Source organism: Triturus cristatus, chromosome 4_1, assembly GCF_964204655.1.
Source record: "Triturus cristatus chromosome 4_1, aTriCri1.1, whole genome shotgun sequence".
Lineage (NCBI taxonomy): Eukaryota > Metazoa > Chordata > Amphibia > Caudata > Salamandridae > Triturus > Triturus cristatus.
In genome coordinates, this window is record NC_140585.1 from 740,885,884 (window position 1) to 740,911,116 (window position 25,233).

Sequence of the window (25,233 nt, forward strand, 5' to 3'; positions counted from 1 at the left end):
GCAATCAGGGAGCGGCCAGGCAGCAGGTAAGTCAGCAGGCAGGCAGGCGAGCGGCAGAGCAGCGTGGAGGGAGCGACCGCCTGCGAGGGCACAGGGGGTCACAGTGAGTGACCCGGTGGGGACCCCTTAAGTAGGAGCCGGGAGGGAGGGTCAGCCGGGAGGCGGGAGGACCAATGGGAGAGGAGGGGAGGTGGAGCTACGGGTCAGCGGCGGCGGGAAGCGGCGGGAAGCACGGAGGTAACCGGGGCAGCGGGGACGGTGAGGAGCGGGGGCAGAGGCGGCAGGCTGCGGGCAAAGGCGAACGTGAGGAAGAGGCGGAGGGCAGCGGCGTAGAAGATGTGAGCGGAGGTCTATAGCAATCAGGGAGTGGCCAGGCAGTATGTAAGTCAGCAGGCAGGCAGGTGAGCGGCAGAGCAGCGTGGAGGGAGCGACCGCCTGCGAGGGCACAGGGGGTCACAGTGAGTGACCCGGCGGGGACCCCTTAAGTAGGAGCCGGGAGGGAGGGTCAGCCGGGAGGCGGGAGGCGGGAGGACCAATGGGAGAGGAGGGGAGGCGGAGCTACGGGTCAGCGGCGGCGGGAAGCGGCGGGAAGCACGGAGGTGACCAGGGCAGCGGGGCCGGTGAGGAGCAGGGGCAGAGGCGGCAGGCTGCGGGCAGAAGGTTAACCTGAGTTAGATGCGGAGGGCAGCGGCGTAGAAGAGGTGAGCGGAGGTCTTCAGCAATCAGGGAGCGGCCAGGCAGCAGGTAAGTCAGCAGGCAGGCGAGCGGCAGAGCAGCGTGGAGGGAGCGACCGCCTGCGAGGGCACAGGGGGTCACTGAGGTGTAGGGGCCACCCTTTAACATTATTTTGTTTACTACTCCAAGTTTATCTGCCGCCCCATTAAATTCCATCGGATATTTTGACAAAAAATGTTCTTCTTTAAACTTGTGCTCATCCACCAGTAGAACCTGCACTGGACTATTTGGGTTTAACACAATGTGTGAATTACATTGGTTAATCCAGTCAAGAAATGTTGATCCCTTCTTTGCTACGTAGAATTTCCCTTGGTTTCCTTCCTTCAAATTTGAATCCCAGCAGCCAGTATACCAGCATTTCTGTTTTTTCACTGCTGTATTCTTCAGGATCTATGTCGCGCTCACAATAATTGTCATCACTTTTATTCACAAATTTCTCCTTCCACACATTCCATAGTCGTATGTGGAGATCCTGAAACTGCCATCGATTTCTACCCTACCAATCATTAAATGGCATGTAGGTTTAATCTTTCTCAGGTTTTCGTTATATATATTGAAAATTACATTTTCTTTCACACTTATAGCAGCACTTTGTTATTTGCATTTCTCCACCTCGTCTTCAGAAAAAAAAATTTCTTTAGCTATTAATTTGACACTTTGTTTTTTCTTTCTACAAACTTTAAGATGTCCTAGCTATGACACACTCACTCTATTTTTGTTTGAGTGCTGGACATAACTTGCTTTAAGCCAAATGACTTCTGCTATCACAATGCTAACACTTACTTACATTAGATGTATTGCAATTGCTACCCCTAAGTATCACATGACTGTTTGCTTTTATTCTTCCCACCGCATTACTCTCACCACTCTGATCATCTTTGCTATTAGCCCAGATAATTTAGCTTTGTGCTCAATCCCCAAGACATCATTTAATTCAGAGTTTCCGTTCACCCACAATCTCTCTTGTATGCTAGAGCCTCTAGGAATGCATCACAACTTGACCTCTTACTAGTTCTTCCTGTAACATACCAAATAGGCACTCTAATGCTAACTTCCTCACAACACTCATCAATAGTTTCACATTGTTCTTGCTTCCTATGATAAAATATGCACCTTGTGATACCAATGCATACTTTTGGTGCACAATGAGCAGCCAAAACTTATAAGGCATTGTCAAATATATTAAAGTTCCAAGCATCATTTTCCTTTGGTGCTTGGTTGAACTTGTTTAACCGCCTCAGGACCAAGTGAATGCAGCAGTAATTGCTTCTTCCTTTCTTCTGACAATTTGTCCTCCTCATCGATGGTTGCAAAGTAATTTAATAAATGTTCTTTCCATTCGGACAATACAAGATTTGATTCCCCTGGAATGCTCAAACTCTCGTGGAGGGTTTATGGTGACACTGGATACTCATTTTAGCAAAGTGTAATATTTCTGTGTCTCTGCTTCACCAGGTTGACCTGGACCACTTCACATTCAACACTTCACCACACTAATTCTATGGTTCAAATGGAGTCTGAAATACCACTACTATGTGTTGATAATCTTAACAATAGTTCACACAGTAGGACTGAGATGCAAACTAAAGTACACAAGGAAGCAATGGCACACTATTCCTAGGTTGTGCTTTGTAAGGAATTAATGTACATTAAGGAAGCAGTTGCACATTGATCTTGTCATGCTCTCAGTAAAACAAAATATCACCTTATTCAATAGACATTGTTCTAGTAATAAACATGTTCACATAGTTGTAATCTGCTAGCGGTCATACGGGTTTTAGGCACAGCCATCAGATTGCTCCAATTTGTTCATTTCAAATCGGAGACATAAAAGGAGGGGGTCGCGCTGCCATCTCTGACCTCCCAGAACTGCTGGGGCCCTGACGCTGTGGTCGCCCTCGCCGCCGAGCAGTTGACATCGCTCGGCCGCGGAGTGGGGCCGACTACAGCTCCCAGCCTGCCTCGAGACACCGCCCCCTTCCTGGTTGCCGCGCTTGGAGGCGATTAAAAACAGGCAGCTCCCACAGAGGAGCGGGGATCATTTCAAATCGGAGACGTACAAGGAGGGGGTCGCGCTGCCATCTCTGACCTCCCAGAACTGCTGGGGCCCTGACGCTGTGGTCGCCCCCGCTGCCGAGCAATTGACATCGCTCGGCCGCGGAGTGGGGCGGACTACAGCTCCCAGCCTGCCTCGGGAAACCGCCCACTTCCTGGTTGCCGCGCCTGGAGGCGATTAAAAACAGGCAGCTTCCTCCGCATCGCGGACGCGCGCGGGCGGCGCCGGGCTGAGCCCGGGCAGAGGGAGGGCCGTCTGTGGCTGTCAGTGGACGACGAGGACGGGACGGGCTCACCCCCTGAGCGCTCCATATTACCATGGGTAAGCGCAAATTGCAAACATCAACCCTCGGGGGGGGCGGGGAAAGTTAAAGTTCCCCGTAAATCTTCAACATCAAATAACATCATGTCTTACCTTACCTCTGCCGTGGGGAAACTCAATCATGAGATTGCGGAGAAAGAACGGGAACTAGGGTTGGAAAACACATGGTCGGACACCCCTGTGTCCCCATTGACCAGCAGACAAGTCATACCTCTGGAGCCTGCGATCCAAATCTTCACAGCTAAGGATATGTTATCCCAAGCCCAGTGCACCACAACAGGCCCCGGGGAGCTCAATCCATTATGTACAGACATTGCTCCAAGTCCCACACGAGAGGCTGCTGGCCTAAGCATGTTAAAAGGCTGATAAGGAGACCGATAAAGAAGGCCACGCATTATTTCACAAAATCGCGCCCAGCTATAAGTACCTTTGAAACACGCATGAGGGACATGGTGGAAAAAGTACTCACGGATAGGATAGAAACTACCCTTACCCACATTGCAAACGATATTATTGAGACTTTGAAAGAATGTGTGTCAGAAATACTAGGCAAATGTGATCAGTTAAATAAGTTGGTATCATTAAAAACACTTGATTGCCCTTAATCTAAAACACTTAGGACTATCGCTCACCATGACTCACCCATGGAAGTGACAGGGAACGACACGTCATTAGTCTTAAATCGGCCTTCAGTCCCACTCAACCAAACATTTTCAATACCACCAAAAGCAGTTACTTTAATAGCTAAGAATAATGATCTAACGGAACTGGGCCATGAAGGGGTCAACTCCAATGCCTCTCCTGTAAAAACTGTTGCAAATCAAGGTGGAGCACTACAGGGGGAAAGGAGGCAGCGTTTGAAGCCCCGTGTAAACCTACCACCTGAGGCAACCCCGTTTGTCGCCGTCCTAGTAAATATTCCACCTTTAAGCCCAGAGGAGGAAGAGCCCCAGGGTACTCTATTAGAGAATGTTAAGTCATGGTGTGATGAAAACTGCACAAGCCCTAAGAATATATCTACTCACATCACGATGGTGAGACGAGTTAATTGGTTGGGCCACACAGTAAAAAAGTTACCTGGAGACTGCATCATAGTAAATTTTAATAGACCCCATGAGGTTGCACGTTTGTTCTGGGACGCCACTGATATTAAGGCAGATGGGGTTCGTGTGGTACCTTTAGGTTATTTTTATCCCGGGCCAAACTTTCCCAAACCATCTTTGGGTAATGGTGGTCAACAAGGTGCCCCGAGACGCCCAACTGGTTTGTCGCCCTGGGCCCTGCAGACACCAGGTTTCATCCCAAGACAGACTGATACCAACAGACCAACTAATAAGGCCACTTTGAATATAACAAATAGATATACAGCCTTATCACACCTGGATGAAAATGATTGACTGACCTGCTATGCTACCCATAAAAAACAGATATATGGTGTCCCCACTGTAGATAGGGGAGCTGGGAAACCAGTCAAATTCATAAGCTGGAATATTGCAGGGCTTCGCTCAAAGAGGGTTGACAGTATATGGCTGGAACAATTAAAGGATTACGATGTAGTGGCACTCCAGGAAACCTGGGATAGGGAATGTAATTTCTGGTTAGATGGGTACTTATCGTATTTCGAAGCTGCCCAAGCATCAAGCTCAGGGAGAGACAGAGGGGGGCTTATGTTCCTAATTTCTGTGAAACATACGGGAACTGCAAAAATCCTAAGCTCCACATCCCCTAACTTTCTAGTCTTGGAATTTACTTTGCCAAATAAGCATAAAATCTTGTATGTTAATTTCTATAATGCCCTATATGGTACGCATTGTAATGAAAACATTAATGCATTAGCAAAGTTTTTAATGAATTATAAGAAGATTCAAACCACTTTTGTTTATTTAATCCTCCTTGGGGATTTTAACATACATTTGTGTAAGCTAAATTGCCAGTATAGGCGAAAAATAGATATAGATTACTTGCCCTATTCACATTTTGAACATTCAACAAAGAGGGCTGCTCTAGAAGAACTATTGTCTGATGTTGATTTAGCCGAGCCGGAGTTTTCTGACACCAATGACCGGGTAGCAACATATAGTGCTAGGGACAGTAATACTATTATAGATTTTATATTTGTTTCACCAGGCATGCTGCAAAATGTCATTTTTTATAACGCAATACAAGCTACATTTAGTGATCATAATCCAGTGGTATTGGAATTGCGCAATAACAACCCATATTTACTTACTGAAAATATAAATACAGTACCTCCCTTGGAGTTAATCGTTCAGGATTAGGGGAGACGGCTAAAATGGAGTAAAATTTTCCCAGAGGTTTTTCACATCACACTAAGTGAGAAGGTGGGCAAGGAAATTAATATCTGTTTAGATCCGCTAGGGCTGGGTGGGGATATTATCTCCTCATTTGATTTAATTTGCCAGCAAGTGGCTGTGGACCTAACATGTAAGACAACACATAAGGAGCAAAAAACACACGGGTGGTTTGATTTAAAGTGCTCCAAAGTCCATAGAGATTTATTGGTGGAACTAAAAAAGATACCCAGAGATAACGAGGAAGTGGCCAGGTTAAGAAAACATTATAAAATGACTGTTGAGTCTCGGAAGAATGATATAAAAAAAATGCATGGGACTCATTATATGACAAGGTTACCCTGAGGGACAGTTCCAAATTCTGGGAAATCATCAATTCTCCACTTTTTAATGATAAGGAAAATACCCCGCTAGAACTAAACATATCAGAACGAGAATGGCTAGACCATTTCGAGAAAATTTATGGCAGTAACCTCCCGGTAGATGTTTTTGTTCCTATAGTGAGCGAGCAATTGGACTCTCCTTTGAGATTTACAATCAAAGAAGTACAAAAGGCCATAGAGGACACGGTTGGTCATAAGGCCCCTGGCCCAGATGGGGTGCCAGCTGACATGTTTAAAGCACACCCTAAAATATGGTCAATAGTTCTCACTAATGTTTTTAATATAGCCTGTACTGATAATAGCAGATTGCCTATATCTTGGTCACGGGCTATTATAGTCCCGATTTTTAAGAAGGGCCAGAGGGGGGACCCAAGATGCTATCGACTTATATCATTACTGGACTCGTCATTTAAAATACTAGGGAAGGTTATTCTGGCTAAGATCTCTACATGGGCATCTAATAATGACATCTTGTGTAATGCACAGTATGGTTTTAGAACCGGACGAGGCATTGAAGATCAGTGCCTGAATTTACATCTAATAGTCAGCAAATATACTGTCGCAACAAAAGGGGCAATCTACCTGGCTTTTAATGACTTGTCCACGGCTTTTGACCTAGTTAATAGGTCAAAGCTGTGGACAATGCTCCTGGAGCTGGGTTTAGATCGGGCCCTGGTGAACTTCCTGGCAGAGCTCCATAGAGATCTGACAGCGGTTATTCGTATGACACAAGACGGGAAGTGTACCGCTGGTCTTAAGTCCGGCAGGGGAGTGCGCCAGGGGTGCATCCTGGCCCCAATGCTATTTTCTCTATACATAAACTCACTGGGTCCTACCTTGGCGGCAGCATCCGTTGATGTCCCGCGCATGGGGGGAACCCCAGTGCCTGTTTTATTATACGCTGATAACACGTTGCTGCTGTCAAGGACCCCTGTGGGTTTACAACATCTACTAAATTCCTTTGGGGACTTTATGCAAAATCTGGACCTCGTGACAAATGTAGAGAAATCGCATGTTATGGCCATAGGGAAAAGTAGGAACAACATGAAAACTCTCTCTTGTAATGGCTCAGTAATAACGAGAGTGAAAGTGTTTACCTATCTTGGCGTAGTGTTTGACGACACCGGGTCCTGGGCGCACCCCAAGTCGCTAATAAAGTAGTAGCCGTGAAAAGATCATCGGCGGCTATATTAGGATTTGCGAAAAGATTGGGTGGCAAACCAGCTGAGGCCATATTGACGATCTATAGATCAAAAACTCTAGCCATAGCAAGGTATGGGGCAGCAATCTGGGGCTATAAAGATCTAGCCCCGATACAGAGAGAAGAAAATAAATTTCTGCGATCTCTCCTGGGTCTCCCCCAATCCACATCATCCTTTGCAGCTCACTTGGAGCTAGGGTTAGGGTACATTACAGACATGTTAAATATGACGCCGCTTTTATTATGGATCAGAGCTTGGCTGAACCCCAACCTTACACTAAACCACAAGATTATTAGTGATTGTATGGGGCGGGACAGAGTGGCGGATATTCAGTGGTTGACATTTATTAAAACATCAGCAGTACATCTGGGTCGCCCTGAACTATATTTGAAACCGGAAAATCTGACCAAAGAAGATATTATTTGGGTAAAAACTCATTTTATAAAATTGCGAGAATTAGAACGAGAAGCAAAGGAAATTATTAAGCCAACAGTAAGGTCACACTATTTGTTGATCTTGTCATTGTCAATTCAACCTTACTTGACTACTGTTACCAGATCCTATCATCGGTGGCTTTTAACAAAATTTAGATTTAATCAGGCACATTTTCTGTTGGGTATTTACGATAAATGGTGCACCCCAAAGGAGAACATGCCATGTGAATGTGACAATTTTTCTGATCAGGATCAGTTACATTTTGTGTTTTTCCGTTCTTTCTTTCTGGAAAGCAGGAAAAAGTTCATTAAACCACTGTTAAGGGAAAAGGGGTTTGTACAGCTTAAACCCGCACTGTATTATCTACAACTAATGGAGACCCCTTTAGTGATGTTTGGTGTAGCCAATTTTTTGATTGCATCAATCCGCGCTAGAGGGAAGAGACTCCGGATGAATGCAGGAGCTGTCTCTGCAAATGTTCATTTTAGTTCAAATAATATAACATAAATCAACTTCCATGTAATATATGAAATATCACTGTTATGAACCATGAAATATCTGCTACCATAAATGTTTTGTGTATATTTGTGTTGATCCATATGTATATGCCACTGACTTTTTATATACTTAAAAAAAAAAGAACATTTTTTATTTGTATGATATGTTCTGGAATTTTTTAACATTATGTATTTGTATAGTATACTTTTATGATTTTTAAATAATCGAATAAAGTGTTTTGACTTGACTTGCTCCAATATGGCCACCACTTAAGGTCATGTATGCTTGACCTACTTTCCCTCTGTGCATCCATCTACAGTGTCGTGCGTGAACTCCCAATGATTCACGCACTGCTTGTAGCTGACTTGAAAGATATAGAATGTTGATTGCTTGCACTTAACAAGCTGTAGAGACACTGATGAAGTGCCCAAATTGCATATGTTGTAGCACTGAACAAATCAATACTAACTTTGAACGTGAAAATTCCTCTTCAAAATAACTGTGGATGCTTCCTTGTAGAGTAGCATTGTTTTTAATTCCTCATTTGTAATACATTCTCCCCATTGTAATCCTAAATTAGGTGAGGAAAAGTATCCTTGTACACAGGTTCTTTTATCAGGTCGCAAGTAATATTTCTCGCCAAAACATTACATTAACCAATACTTATTTAATATTATGCTACACAGTTCCCACAACTACAACCAAAACAACAACAGTTTTTTACTCAAAACACAAATAAGTATTTCTACTCAGTAGTTGGATTTGCAATCCTAATTTTATCAGATCAATACTGAATCTCTGTGACAAAGTTTTTTGTAAATGATCAGCCCAATTGTTTGACTGAATCTGGTGGTTACTGTCTCTGAATTCTCCCCGGGCCCTGCTAACCAGGCCCGGGCCGGTGCTCTGTTTAAAAGGTTTATGGTAATTAGTGTAATTACAATTGGTTCAGACACCCTACCTTAAATCTCTAGTATATGTTAGAGTACATAGGTTTTATTGACCCAGTGGATTTAATGATGGGCCGTGGTGTCTGCTGTAATTTTAAAGCCAGCCCTGCCTTGCAGGCTGGTTTTAAAATAACAATATGTCCAAATTCGACTTTGAAATTAGCAGTACTTCAACAGTCTACAACTACCTTTTAATTACATGTAAGTCAGCCCTAAGGTCTGCCCTAGGTGCCCCAAGGATGGGGTGTCTTGTTAATAAAAACATGGACATTATAAAATATGTTGTATATGCTCTGGTGAGGGAAAACTGACAATTTTGTTTTTCCCCATTGTAGCACTGCTAGCTCCATAGGCTAACATGAGAAGACTTTATTAAACTTTAATAAAGTCAACATTATGACAGGAATGAGCTAGAACAGTGATTCAAAGTATCAAAATAATAGTTACAATAATGCCAACAACCTGCCAAGGTCGAATTTATTCTAACTATTGCAGGAAAGTAGTTTTAGAACTTGCTTTCCTGAAGTTACCTAAAAGAGCCCTGTAGTAGCCTCTTCTGACTGGCCAGCCTTCGACAGCCTGAGTCAAGCTGCCCCTTGATTAGGTGTGAAGAGGCCTGGGGCTGAAACAATAGAGGCATCTGGTGAGAGGAGAGATGCTGCCTTCAGATGGCAGGACAGGAAGGGGGCTGGGTAGCCTAACTGGTCTTCAAAGGGAGAAGCACAGATAGCACAGTAACCAGGCCCACTCTCACTTCCTGCACCCCCAGCCAGATGGCGCCCCTCTAATTAGATAAGGAGAGGGTCTGGAAAAGGAGTGTAGGGAAACTTTAGCCACACCTGTGGGATGAGTTAACCAGACCTCAACTCCAAGCAGAGATTTTCCACATTTTGATTTTTGTGGAGATGTGCATTCTCTGACAGAAATATGCCATACTTTCCAGGAAGTGGTCATAAACGAGGGTGGCAACTTGAACCCCATAGGTTGGGGGTACTCCCCCTCTTCCCAGCCTGGAATATGGAATACATATGAGAGAGCTACACTGCACCTTAGATCCCTGCTTGGAGACATCAGGAGAGAAAGGACTACCCTGCTGAACCCTTGAACTGCACAAAGAAAGGGTTGCACTCAGAAGGACTGTACTTGCTGCACTCTCATGGCTTTATAAAAGAGAACTTTGCCTGGCTTCAAAGATTAAGAAGGTGACTCCATGATCATCAACAGGAAGAAAAGTGCTGGAAGAAGTCAAATGCATATCTCCAACAAGGACAAGGCCAGCTCACCAGCTTCACCTGGACTTTACTGGATTTGACCAGGTGCACAGTGGGAATTGTAGTCCCAACCCCCAGAGGCAATCAGAGCTTCTGGACCCTTTGCTGGTGTTGTCAACCCTCAAAGACCCTGAAAGGACCTTTCAGAAGAAGTTCTAAAAGCTAGGGAACTTTTGGACAACTTTGTAGAAAAAGCTCCATAAGAAGACCAACCTCGACGACAAGAGTCAAGCCAGTGACACTGAACTGTGACTCGGCCTCACCATGCAGGTTTGCACCACTGAAAGCTCCCGAGCACTTCGATGTCAACGACAAAGACCTCCAGGAGTCATTGCAGCATCGCTCTGCAGCAGGCCGCCGTTGTCGAACTGAAATCCCGATTAACAAAGCCGATCGCTCAATGTCGAGTGAAAAAGCGCCAAAAACGTTTCAATGTGGGGAGGTAAAAACCTGCCCAGCGCCAATGACTCAACGTATCCGACCCTCGCCATTGCAGTCAGACTGAAACTTTGAGTTGGTCCTGGTCCAGCGTGACCAGATAACCACAGTTGGCCCTTTTCTTTTTTAGGCACTAGAAAGCACATTTTTGCATTTAATCTTTAAAAATGTATATCTCTGGTTCCCTACTTTAGAGTTTTGTTGTTTTGGTGTTATGTTAAAGCTACAAACATTCACTATTTTTAGAAACAAGTGTTGGGTTTCTTTTGTGTGTTTATTGACTGTTTTGCTGATATTAAATGCTTTTCACACCTGTCTCCTAAGCTAAGCCTGACTGATCGTCAGCCAAGCTTTCAAGGGTTGAGGAAGGATTCATTTATTGAGACTTGACTGGACCTTATTTGTGAATGTGGTGTTATTACTAGTAGTAGGAACCCACATGCACCTACTAATAAACCACTTTCCAACATCCTCCTTTTCATTGCCACATTTCACTTCATATAAATGACTTCAACCTTGTTTAGGTCCATAGAACATCAATGGAAAAGCAAATGAAACCCTTTGCTTGATTGGCTCATAAACAGAGAAATAACCAAATGGGCATTCACTTTGTCTGATCACCATCAGCCCAATGCATTAATTAGCCAGAGTTTAGTCCTTTAGTTGAGTTTTAGATGAATCCCATATAAATAACCTTCACATTTAGTAATACCATTAATGGAACATATAGACGTCTACACACTATTCAGTCTTGTCATTAGGATGATGACTTAATCCTAATTCTATACAAATTAACATTGTTTTTTGTTGGGAGAGCTGAACTTGTAGCTGAAAGTAATCATATAAAGCCTTCTTCAATTAAGAATAGCTAGCACACATGTGCCCAGACTCATTAGAGTTGTTGCTGTTCTTTTTATAGTACATACACAGGGACTCACTAGTTATGTAGCTTACACATGCCCCTTATGCAGTCTATACATTCTTACAACCTACCTGTCTGATAGTCAGTTCATATAGAGGCACCATTCCTGTAGTAAGAATACCCTGTAATCAATTTGTGGTTCTCTAATACCAACAAATTGTTTACTGTAAGAATCTGTCAACTCAAGCACTTAGTCACAAAACGAGGAGCCTTTGTCCTCTTAAAGTGTAGCTTGGAGGTGTCCCTAGGAAAGGCTTCAAGAAAACGTTATACTGGGTTCTTAGGCCTAGGGCTCAACTGGTATCCCTGAAAGGACTGCAGGAGGCATGCTAGTCATGCTGGTTCTCCTGTTTCTCTCCACTTTCCAAACTCCAGTACACTTTGCCAGGGGCCTGAACCTTCAATCTGAGGACAGAGGCCTCTCTGAGCCACGCTTAAATCATTTAGGTTTTCAGTGTGTGTTCAGACATTGGGGTATATTTACTAACATTTAGTGCTGGGCTTGTATCACAAAAGTGACACAAATTGGTGCAAAATGTTTATTTGAAATGTACTTTCCAGCCAAAAACTGCAAAGACAGAAAGTCTCCCAAAAGTAACATAAAGCTGCCTGTAGTGGTGCTTTCCATTACCTAGCATCTGGGGCATTCCATGGGTGGAACATGGGTGGAACCATGCTTTCTCTCCTATTTGATCATTTGATCCAAGCAATAGAGAGACTAAACAGAGAGTAAAATGTGAGCCTGGGTATGAAAGTCTAGGAGTTGTCTTGCTGAGACGTTCTTGACTCTCTGTACATCTGGTTCACATTGAGAGAGGCTCAGTGGCATACGTACAGTTAGCATAGTGTGAGCAGGAGATTACTACGTTAATGGTGGCTTGTACAATTTGAGGAATACTTAAAGGAATACTCAACTGAATGGTTAGTGATAGCTCAGTATGGTACCAGAATATTGTGGCCTAAATATCGTTCGGACTAAATATAGTGGGCCAGATGTACAAAGGCCTTTTGCATTTCTTAACAGGTTGAATCGCAATTTCAGCCCATTGAGAAATTGAAATTAGCCTTTTCCTATGTACAAAACCTTTAGGGAATTGCAAAATGCAATTTCTACCCAGTAGAAATCGCATTTTATGATTCCCAAAGGGCATGTGTGCTATTTACATGAGCACCACTCTTTTTGGGGTGCAGAAAAGGGTGCCTTAGGCCTAACGTCACCCTTGCTGTAGCATTTCCTAATTTGCAAATGCAAAAGCATTCGTACCTTACGGCCCATAGGTATGAATGGATTGGTATTACCTAAATAGCAATTTCCTAATAGCGATTTCGCTATTAGGGAGTCTCTATTTTTGTACATACCATTTTGAATTTCCTAAATAGCGATTTCTAAGGAGTTGCTCTTTAGGAAATGCAAAATAAGTATTTTGTACATCTGGCCTATCGTCCTTAACATAGTTTACAAAACTATCGGTCCACTGGAGTTAATAATAGAACTCTACACCCACAGCAGCCATGTTTATGTCAATGATATTTAGGCCGCAGTGTTTATGTCAGAGTATATTTTTGTTATCGCTATTCCGACATAGAACATTCAGCTCTGGCCACAATGTTAGCTGAGCTGATGATGAGGAGGTGCTCGCCTACCTGCGCTGAGCATGGGTGTGCTTCTGATCCTGCTGTCCTACAGGCTTCTTGAATCTTCTGCAGATAGAGGAAAGGGGGAGAGTAGTGTTTGATTTGGAATATGTAGAGAGGTAATGGTGAGGTTTGAACTGTAAATTCTCATTGTTTTTTGTATCAAGGTATTATTTTTATCTTTGGAGATGAAGTGGTGTGAGAGGTAGTCACTAAGATTATGTTTATGAGTGATTTTGAAAGTTAAGAATTTCGAATTCTAGAATTCCACCATTACTAAGTTCCCTGGTTTGGCAAGTTGCTTCATGGAAGAGCCTGGTGAAAGGAAGTCATGTTGCCTTTGTGACTGCATGTATGTTTAATGGAGCGCAATTCAAATACACAGTGTGACAATGTCCACATTTAAATTACTGTGATGGGTTCATTTTCATTCAGATTAACTTCAGTTTCCTTTAACTCACAGGTGCCTGAGTGCTGTAGTGGCTTCTATGGTCCAGAATGCTTGCAGTGTCCAGGAGGATTTGCCAACCCGTGTTCTGGAAATGGAAAGGTAAGCGCTTGCTGAAGCTGGTAATGTACATCATTACCGGAGTATGACTGAGGAACAGAGAGTAAAAGCCTCACCCGGTCTATGATCTTCAAAGAAGGGCTTCCTTCAGCTGTGCTGGTGGATGTATGATGGTACAACGCGTACAATCACAACGCGGTATGTTAGATCGCGGTTTTGACAACGCAAGTCGTTACATCGACTTGCGTTGGAGGGCGCTGGATTTAGGAATAGTGTGAATTACTATTCCAACTCCAGTCTACGTACAGTAGGGAAGGTGTTGGAATAGTAATTCACACTATTCCTTAGTCTAGAGCGCCCTCCAGTGCAAGTCGGTGTAACGACTTTCGTTGTAAAAACCACGATGTAACCATACCGCGTTGTAATGGTTGCGTGGTAAAGGATGTTTCCCGTGCTGGAGAAAGGGATTTTTCTGCCCTTGGAGAAGTGGCATTTCGTTGCTCCCCGCTCCTCCTCCGCTAATGTCGCCTTGCACCATATCGCAGGTGGTTGAAGGAAATGACTACCTGGGAATCAAATTGGCATCAAACTCGTTTTGGTCTCCGCAGATGGTTTCTGTAGAGCAAGATGCACAAGGCAGAGCTGGTGGTGATTTATATCAGAAGGAATAACCAGCTGCCTTGTTATGTCTTCAAGTTGAGACGTGCAAACTTAATGGGACGTCTTAAACCCTTCTCTTTTATGGGATGAAACAGCAAAGTCTGACAAAGAGCAAAGGTTTCTTGAAGGTACAGGGCTTGCAGGATATATGGGCTGATAATTATTTGTCACTAGCTGAATTAAAAAAAGATGTTGAAATGCACAATAAAAGACTGAAAGCAATGATGTTAATAACCGGCGAATCTTAAGTGCAACCTGTTTACAACTGGAACCTCAGTCATGCTTAGTAGACCTTAAACTCAGTCCGGAAACTCAGAGAGCAGTCATTCTGTTTCAAGAGCATTAGGCCAACAAGATAGTGACTGGCGTGTGAAGTCATTTATCGCAAAGGCCATTTAGTTAGGGCCAGGAATTTATTATGCATTGTCATGTAATTTCCCTGAATAACTTGACCGGAGAAAGTTTTATTTGGAAGACATGTTTAAACTGAACTCGACCTTTATGCTTCCCTCTACATGTGCCTTATGTTTGAAAAGGAATAATATTACTGAGTGGAAGAGTAAATCAACTTAGGGACAAATTCACGTGTGCAATTCAGAAAAGCAACCGTGGTGGTGACTACTGCTGTTGAACCTTTTGCTGCGAAGGGCCCACAGACAGTTGATGTTATGAAAGTGCTGATTTTACTAACCGTTTTGACGTGTATGAGATTTGAATATGCATGCAATTCATTGTTTTATGCATAATGATATGTCTAACAAGTTTGCAACATTATAGTAGTTGCTCCAACAGGCAAGCTTCTGTATGTCTCCACTGGTGCGGCTCCAGGCTGCCACCTAACACTATCGGCCATCAACTGGCAGCTGTGACCGTGTGCTTTAGAGATGAGGAGTAGGTTGTAGTTTGCACAGATCAATGATCAATTTGATTACAGAATAGAAAATGCATACAATATCCACTGGTACAAACCATATTGGCAAGCATGTGCATTTTCACTAGGGTATAGGGTATGTGACCTGTATATCAAAATAGGCATCACATCCAGTATATAATTTAGGGGTAGGTGAACTATAAATTTCCACCACAAAGGAGGGCAAAGTTTCTTGACTTTGTATGACTTCACCTAAGATGAAGTTAAGCTCACCCATTCACTCTGCAAGGAAGCATTTCCGGCCACAAACGTCAGGTATGAGGTGCAGGGATTCAGGAATAGACAGTCTGTGTTGCAACGAAACACTCCAAAGGAAGGGACAGCTGTGGTCCACGGGACAGTTCAGGGTGGGAAGCCTCTCCAGGGCACAGTTTGGGTGGGCTAGGTGTAAAGGCACAAGGGATCAGGTGTCACTACAGTGTGAATCTCAGGACTTTACTTGACGGGGCGGGACCTTGGAACAGAGGATGCAGAAGGTAACTCAGTGGTAGTAGTCCACCTTTTACAATGAGCAGCCCTACACTGCCCCCAAAATGGTTTCTGCTGCAACAAAATTCCTCTAAAACAGCCGTCGTATTTTGCTTTACCAATTTTGTGACCTTAAGACGCCACAAGGGTTGAACTGTGTAAAATTGCAAGGCAAATCTTTGCAACTTTGCACACCCCATATAAAAATGCATCCCTTAAGTAGTGACTACGGTTCGTTAGATGTCAGTAACATGGTAACCATTTACCGATTTTGGAGGTGTGTCTCAATCTTCCTTCCTCCTGTATATAGATTCCAACTCAGGCAGCATCAATGCCTGCATGCTTTTGTAATTGTGATTTCACATCTCTTGGAATAGTAATAAAGCCTTTATTTAAAGTAATTAGGCGCTGTCACCAAATGGCAGTATGGATTGTATAATGATTCAATATTTAGATCATATACAGTTTATTGAGTGTATTGATGCTTTAGTTACCAAGTTATGCAATGGCAGCTGTGAAGACTCTGCACAGGGTTATATATCTGAGCACATTTTATCCTTTTATTTGTTTTCAAACCCTTCATACTACATCTTAAAGTAACTGGATTTTTCCCTTTGATTGAATTGTATTCCCTTGAGCCTATTCCTCTTGGCAAGACACCCCTTCAAAGAGTTCTTAGCATGTCAGAGATTATTATGCAACAAATATTCACTGCAGTGCAAATCTCAGCAGCTTTCGACCTCTGGATCGTATGAACCATAATTCTGTGGGGTACATCAAAACATCATCCCTCTCTGCCTGTTTTGATTTCAACCATAGCTAGTTCCTTACTGACTTCATTATTGCAAGAATTAAAATCCCCCAAATCCCTGTCACGGATGCCTCCTAAATGGGTGTGTTAGACCTGGCATCATTGGCGTGGGTCTCCCTTCCTCTCTACTCTCCCTATCTTTTATATTGGTTGGATTTAGATGTTCTGGGTGCCGTGCCACTGCTACTCAGTGCCACAGCGCAAATGCTCCCCGTATATAAATGACTGTATGAATAAGGATAACTATAATACCTACATCGCTGAAGCCTGTTTCAATAGTGAGTTACCTTCCATTTGACTGTCGCTACTGCAAAACGATCCATTCTCATAGGCCAGGATGGGCCGGTTACAGATTGCTTTCTATCATCCTATCGAGCCCTAGGAACCTGATAGGACCCTCGAGTTTGATACGTATATGCTGAGGACATTGAGGGGCACCTTCTAGTAAGGACCGTTTATATATTGCATGTGTTGAAATACCTTTTCTGAAAATGTGGTAGTTTCTTGCCTAAGCTTTACTTTAGGCTGTTGCGAGTATGTGTATTGGCCGTCTGGTTTTGGAGCAGCAGGGCCAGCTGGGTCAGACCTGGCTGGAGAGAGAGATCGGTATTCAGAGCATGGGGAGGGGTGACTCTTTGATCCGAGCAGGGCCGTGCCTGGCAAGATGAATGATGGCTCCACCTCCCACTGGGTGTCTGATAGCAGACCCCCTCATTCTGAAAGGGCAGGATGTCACCTCGTAAACCAAGTGCTCCCCCACCCCACCGAACTGGTTCTGACCGGAGTCAGTGATTTGCAACCTTAGAGAACAAAGACTTTTTAGGTATAAAATGCTGCGCTGGAACTTTGGCCAAGTGTGTTCCTTCTGGATGTCAAGACAAAACTCTGTCCGAGTGAACAGAGGAAAGGACTTTGCAACTTTCATCAAGCTTGCCGAAGAAACTACCCAAGGGCCTAAATCGAGAGCGCCTCCTGCAGAAGTCTCAGGGACATTAGACTTCACCCCGTCCGCCATCGAATTCCTGTGCGAGGAGTTCTGCTTGCAGGTGAGGCCTCCATCGAGTAATCCGGAGCCTCTAGTTCTACTGTGAGGACCGCGGACTGGGCGCTTCTGAACTTTTGCTAAACCTGTGCGGGCTGCTGCAGCTAAGAGAGAGCTGCCGCCGCTGGGAGCCCACCTGAATCGGAATTGAGACTTTCTAAACTCTCGCTGAGCCTGTGCGGGCCGCTGCAGCTAAGGGAGAGCTGCCGCCGCTGAGTGCCCGCCTGACTCTGAACCTTTGAACCTTCTTGCTAAACCTGTGTGGGCTGCTGCAGCTAAGAGAGAGCTGCCGCCGCTGAGAGCCCGCCTGAATCGGCACCTTCGGACCCTCCGCTGAATCTGCGTGGATCGCTGCAGTCGAGAGAGCGCTGTGGCTGCTGAGCGTCCACCGTGGTGCCCACCTGGTTGAGGCCCTAAATTGTCCCATGGGCCGCCGCAGCTAGGAGAGAGCTGCTCTTCCTCAGTGCCCACACCCTTTGCTACGGTGCACCATCGTGATTCGTCCTGTGGGTCAACGCAGCCAAGAGAGCTGCTGCCGCTGAGTGCCCGCACCCTTTGCTACTGTGCACCATCGTGATTCGTCCTGTGGGCCAACGCAGCCAAGAGAGAGCTACTGCCGCTGAGTGCCCGCACCCTTTGCTACTGTGCACCAACGTGATTCATCCCGTGGGCCACCACAGCCAAGAGAGAGCTGCTGCTGCTGAGTGCCTGCACCCTTTGCTACTGTGCACCATTGTGCTTCGTCCCGTGGTCCGCCGCAGCCAAGAGAGAGCTGCTGCCACTGAGTGCTCGCACCCTTTTGCTACTGTGCATCATCGTGATTTGTCCAGTGGGCCGCCGCAGCTAAGAGAGACCTGTGGCCGCTGAGCGCCCGCACCATTGACAACTTTGCATCCTTGGGATTTGTTCTGTGTGCCGCCGGAGCTAAGAGAGAACTGCTGCCGCTGTGATCCCACCACGGAGCTGCACGACGAGAGTCATCGCCACCACCAGCCAGGGCCGCCACAGCCGCGCGCTGCTGCCACTGAGCACATGCCTGCCCCTGAGTGCACGCTGCGGACCTCAGCCTCCCAGACCTGTGGTTGCTGTGAGCCCCCCTGTCACCGTCTCCGCTTCTTCCAGAAGCTGCGTGCTCTAGTCCCTTTAAACAGGTACCTGGTGCGCAAAGGGTCACGTAGGCCCTGGCCCTGAACTCAGCCCTTGTCCCGCTTTGGGTGAATACGTTGTTGTTTCTTTTAGTACCTACTGGTTGACGTGAATTGTAGTTGTTGAAACGCTTTGAGAGTCTTTGAGTTAAACTGTTGGATAACGATATTATTTTTCTATATCTACCTGAGTTGTGTCCTTTTGTGGTGCCATTACTGCCTTATTGTACTTGGCCATAAACGCTTCGCACACTGCCTCTGAGATAGGCCTAACTGTTCGTGCTACTTTACCACAGGGTTGAACAAGGGTTATCAAAGGGGGTAGCCCACTTGCCCTGACTTAAGAAGAAGGGTCCCTATTTGGACATTGGCGCCAGCCATGGCCAACGAGGGGCCCCCATTTCTAACAGGGTACAAGCTTTAATCACCAACAATGCTTTAGATGTTGTGTTTCCCTCTGGAAGGGGGAGACTATTCACAGGGTGATACCTCCATTGACCTTGAAGTATGGTAAAGGCAATTCAAGGAATTTGTTTTAAAAACTTTAAAAAAGCACAAATACTGTAGTCAGCTTCTCAAATAGTTTTAGGCACTGCAGTGTTTCGTCCATATAAAGGAATCAGTGGATGACTAGGAGGAAACCATCCTGTGTTTTGGTTTTCATCTACATAAACAGAAACGTGTTGAGATCCTAAACTTCAGTGTGGTCGCAATCTTTGACTGCAAACATTTGTGCTATGATCTTTAGCCTTCGGAGAACCAGAAGGGTCGTTAGTGGACATCTTTTACTCCAAATTATGTAATCAAGCAACCTAAACTGATGATGTTTGTGTGCCAGTTTCTAAGTAATGGCTCATAGTATGTAGGTGTGGCAGGTTATTTAGTGATGCCACTGTAAACAGGAAGCACTTTAAAAATGGCAGTAAACATGGACTAAATTCATTTGCAAGAGTGATGGATTAAGAGGCAGCAATTAAAAAGAGGTTTAACAATATGTATAAGAGATACTGCACCTCTATGATTCTGCCTGCTTTTTTACATGCACAGTTGAACAAAAATCTCGACTAGAATATTTACAGAGGAGTTTGGCCACACTGGAGCCAGCTTACGAAAGCATTTATGAGTGCAGGAAGTAGTTCCACAGAAGTACTTTTTTACATGATCTTCCATGTCTTTGTGATTCAGCCTTGAAATATCCAACTTCTTGTTGCAAATAAGGGACAGTCCTTTCTAGTTATACTAATTGGATATGAATATCAGCCATTATTATCATCATCCAAATGTTTATAAAAAAAAGAAAAGAAACACTTTACCTAGTAAAAACATATGCACAATAAGTACAAAATAATCATGCAAATCCATGAATACATGAAAACTAAAACCAAATTAGAACAGTCAGACATAGACTAAAAGGAGCATGCTAAAACAATTAATTTCCCATACATAAGCTTATCTGTATCACACCCTTTAAAAATCTGACAATGTGCAAACAGATTCGCTCAGTGGTTAACATCTGCACATATGTATGAGCATGCCTCACCTGCAGAAAATTCATGCCCTGGAGCAGAGGTATTATAAATTTACGGTATAAGTCAGTATAAAAGTCACAGAACATGATAAAACAGAGGGTGTCTTGGCCTGGAAACAGATCACAACTCCAGGGATCAAGATCTCTGGACAGGGTACTGCCTTTAGAAACAGCCAAAAAATGATGAACCAGACGAAGCTTGAATCCAATTAAAAGATAGTGATGAAAGCTATTATTAACAAAAAATCAAGTAAGGCTCAATGTGCAGAGTTGTTTTAAGAACAGCATTCTCACAGACAGGCACTTTTTGAGTTTCATCAGACTCCCTGTTGGACTTTCTAATGGCATAAAAATTATTTTTTATCAATAAGTCAGATTTGTTTAATGGATTCAGGGGCTATAAACAGATCAAGATGCCCTCGAGCCAGAAAGCCCGCTCTCACATAACTTAACCAAAGATATCTGTTGCCATTGTCAAGGGATAAACAACCCCTAAAAAAATGACCGATTGAGCTCCAAATCCGGATTAATCCAAACAGAGCGCCCTTTCAATAGTGGGCGCAGAGCAATCATGTCACTGATCTGTCTCAAGCCTAATTGTTCATGGGCAATATATGCTGATATACAACAGGTAAATACAAGTAGATATCTCAGAAAGATATTCTCCACAGTCTGGAGATACAAACACTCCACATACCCCCACATCTCGCTACCATACATGACTTCTGTAACACATATAGCCACATAGATCTTAAGTAGGGTTTGAATTGGTTTGCTGCCAAGCCTGGCATCAGAGTCACAAAGTGCTCCCACTGTCCTCCTGAAGAGAAGCTTTTAGATGACATCAGTGGGGACGAAGAATGTTTATGGTCAAACATTATCCCTAGATAGGGGAAAAAAGATATCCTTGAGATTTTAGGCCCCGGAATGATATGCCTACCAGTTTTAATATTCCTGGGGATGATAATCATAAAATGGGTTTTCCCAAAATTGTTTGATAAATCAATCAAGACCATGAAACTCATGAAGGAGTCTAGTAAGCGTGAGAGGCCCAAAGCAGTTCCAGCTAAAAGAAGTGCATAATCTATATAAAGGAGGACTAGAATGAATCTCCTCCCCTTTCTTGGTAAGTCGAAAACTGCACTTAGCAGGCGGCCTTCCAGATTTTTAATATACAGGGTAAGTAAAAAGGGGACCAAGATGCACCCTTGTCTGACTCTATGCTTAACCTCAAAAACCTCTCTGCAATCCCCATTCCCACTCAACCTTACGAGGCAGTCATTTTCCTATGAAGGTCAGCAAGAAAATATACTATGTCCAGATCAATCTCCACTAAAATTATCAACGGCCACAGCTTATTCTGATTCACACTATCAAAGGCCAATGAGAGATACATGAAAGCCAGGTTGATGCCACCAGGCCTAACAACTGTGAATTTGTTCACAATTAAATATAGATTTAGAGATGTATCTATAGTTCCTTTCCTCTGCCTAAAATCATATTGAATATCATAATGTTTCAGATTTTGTGCCACTCACTCTGACAGTTGTGATAAAATCACCCTCCCTACAACCTTAACTGTTGAGCCAAGTAGGGAGATCGGCCTGTAGCATCGTGGATCTGTCTTGTCACCCTTCTTAAAAATAAGGATGATAACAGATTGCATCCAAAATGGAGTAATCCCTCATTTAACTGAAGCATTTAAAGTCAGTGTAAGCAAAGGAGTCCATACGTTAGTATCCAGTTTAAGCAAATCAGAAGGGACCACATCACGGTCAGGGGCTTTACTCCTACTAAGCCAGTCGATCGCATCCCTAACTTCTTATTATTGAAAAATGAAATTTGAAGAACCCGACTCAATTAAGGGCTTTGCTCTCAGCAGCTCTGGATTCGATGAACTGTTAATCCCTCTACAACTTGCCATCCATTTATTAGGGACAATATAAGCATGCATAGCTGGAGATTCATTACCAGAAAAGACTTGACAGTTCACTATTTCCCAAAAGTTTACACTAGAATTAGGAAAGCAAGCATCTGCAAGTTCGGTCCAAGCCTCTTTTTCTCAAATATACCTTTCAATTTTTAATGCTGGATTTATTTATCCACCTGCACTTGGCCACTGTGTGACTAGGTCTTGGTTTGGTTTTAAGAGCCTGTGCCAAGGTCTTGGTTTGGTTTTAAGAGCCTGTGCCAAGTCACAATGAGCCCTCGAGCAGGCATGGTGAAATCGACTGGAATGCCTCAAAGCGATCTTAAAAGCCTGCAGAGTTAAAATGATACTCACAGCCTCACAGATATTTGTGAAAGAGGCCACCACTACCTCATTGCAAAAGTCCACTAAAACACATATCGCAAAGTCCCTAGCACAGTACCTGATCAAATCTTTTAAGGAATACTCAGGGCAAACCATCTCCCAATTTAATCCTATGCCCTTTAGCAGCTGTTACTAAACGTTTGTGTGCAGGTGTGGGAAACAAATGGAAGCCTTCATGTGCACCCCAAAAATAGAAATATTGATCAGATTATGAACTCCAGACCTGACTCCTAATTAGATGTTTGGCCGTAAATGAGACAAGGGGAGCTGACAATTTTTTTAATTAATACTTGTAGCGGCCCCATATCCTGTAAAAGACAGGCTAAAATTGTTTTTAAATCGCCTACATATCTCCAGCCACAAATGACATTAAAATCCCACATAATTTCATTCAGCATCCCTCCCTAGGGACTATGCTCAAAATGCGGCAGGAGAGCAGACTCCTCTTCAATGCCTGGACCTCCCCTAAGACTTTCATCACACAGTTGTAAGTTGAGATCTTCTGGGAGCAACACAGGGATAAAAGAATTAGAATCCCATCTTTTCCATTCTAAAAAGGCCCGAAGGGCTACACGTTGAAATTATAGGGGGCTACAGAAATGCAGTAGAAGCAGATTGCTACTTCTAAGGAACACTAGGAGAACCCTCAGCAGATATGCAGAGCCTGTGGCACAGGGATTTGCCTCACAACTTAAATTATATGACATCAGGCAAGATCACCTTTGTGCCCTGCCTGAGTTTGTAGGGATGGCAGCAGAGGGGGAAAAAGACCTCAAGCCATCAATACAAAGGGAGTTGGCTAAATCACAATTTGTTTTACAGCAAGCAGTACTAAAGCTTTGAATGATCTTCACCCATCATTCAATTTGCTACTTAACCCTGCTATGGTCCAACTTAACTCAACACGCATAGTAGAACGTTCTGGACACTAAGAAACATGCCTAGCCTGAACAAGGGAATACCATGTGGGCTAAAACCCTTAGAAGGCAATTGTCCAGGAGGCTCAGGCTTGAAACCTGTTGGAAGTTGGCACAGAAAAACTACCTCCGCTATGCTTTTAATACTCTGGGAGTAAGAAAGGCAGTCCACACTTAGAGCAACCAATTACAGGGGCCAGAAGATGGACCTGAGTCCTTGAAATACCACAAAAGGCCCGTGCAAACTGAGAAATCCAGCTAACTCCCAAAGATCAAAATTAACCACCACACAATCCCCATTCTCATTTTTCTGTCCTCCGCCAACCAACCAACCCTCCTAACCATTATAATATGCCTGAATAGGAAAGAGCCATCACCAAAGCCTCCACGAAACTAATGTTCGACCTTCTTTATCAAGTGTCTGATGCTTTCAGAAATGCAGCTTCTCTATCAGCTATGGAACAGGTGTAAGAACCAGAACACAAAGAGAAGCATCAGAGGTAAGATCTAAAATTGATGTACGAAACTTTATGCAGCTGCGGCTCTCTGTGATTGGTCATTCAACTGACTGTGGCTGCCTGACTAGCCACTCTTGGCCGTTCTAGACAACAGGGCAGAATGGGGCAAAGCGGGGCCAACAGCAGCATCTTGTAGCGGCAGTAGCTGCCTCAGCGTCCTTGGAGCTCGCTGTTCGCTTTGCCACTGACTCCTTGCTCTGCAGCTGACTCCTCCTCCTACAGCCTGAATTATCATTCTCCTGGTGTGATAGATAGGTCAGTAAATCATCCCTGCCGCCTCAGCTTTAGCCTGCAGGGGCTTCTCCTGGTAAATGCCACACACAGGATTTTACTTTTCATATAAACAAGGCTCCTCTGTGTCAGATATCCCTATCCAGGATCTATCCTTAATGACCAGAACTCCTTGAGATCCACTGGTATCTGGAGCTGCTGCCGGGAAGGTTCCAGTCCTCTGACTTTGATCACAGTGCTGCCCTGCTGTTTCCCACATCCTTCTTCCTTCAGCTCATAGCCATGTGGTTGTTTCAGGGTGATGCACCTCTTCTGAGCTGCAGCTTCTACTCTGGCTGTTCTTTGCGCTACAGCAGCAGGCACTGCAGAAGGAGGTGCAGCAAGCGGAGGATGGGCGGTCACCAAAAGATTCCTGCTTTATATGGTTTGGGACAATGTAAAAAGTCATATTCTTTTATGTCCTCTTACATGTCTCTTTGAATCTGCTCCACTGGGTTTTAGAACGTACACTGTCCTGCATGGGCATACCTCTTGAAAATCAGGTTTGGTGTGCCGCTCATTAGAGTCATTACTACATATAATGTTGGAATTCAGAATTTTTTTATATGCATGCCTCAAACGAGTTCATTTTTATATGTGTATTATCAAGTAAACTTTAATATTATTACAGCTGTTAAATGTTTAGCAAAATTATATTAATAAGTAAGTAATAATGGAATGCACAGATTTTGGGATGGATTATAATGGTTAAATGGATGATTTTTAGAGTATACATTAATTATTACTATTCTTTTTTTCTTGCAAATTTTAATATGGTTTAATAAAAGCTGTAACAATCTATAAATAAAAAGTGAAAAAAGTGAAAATAAAAAATGAGAACTCCCAGCATTACTGGTTCAGTTTTGCCCTTTCCTCTGTCATTTGAACATCTTTTATTAAATCATTCTCATTGTTATCACCCTCAGGTGTCTAGGAAGGAGCTTTCCCTTCATAATTTTACTG

General features: G+C 43.8%; 1 protein-coding gene across 1 annotated transcript in view; it reads left to right on the forward strand.

The window, feature by feature from the left end:
- LOC146855445 (stabilin-2-like) overlaps positions 1-25,233 on the forward strand; it is a 1,201,024-nt gene that overhangs the window by 332,512 nt on the left and 843,279 nt on the right. The window contains 1 exon segment of the mRNA XM_085653243.1: positions 13,622-13,708. Coding sequence (XP_085509369.1) covers positions 13,622-13,708 — 87 coding nt within the window.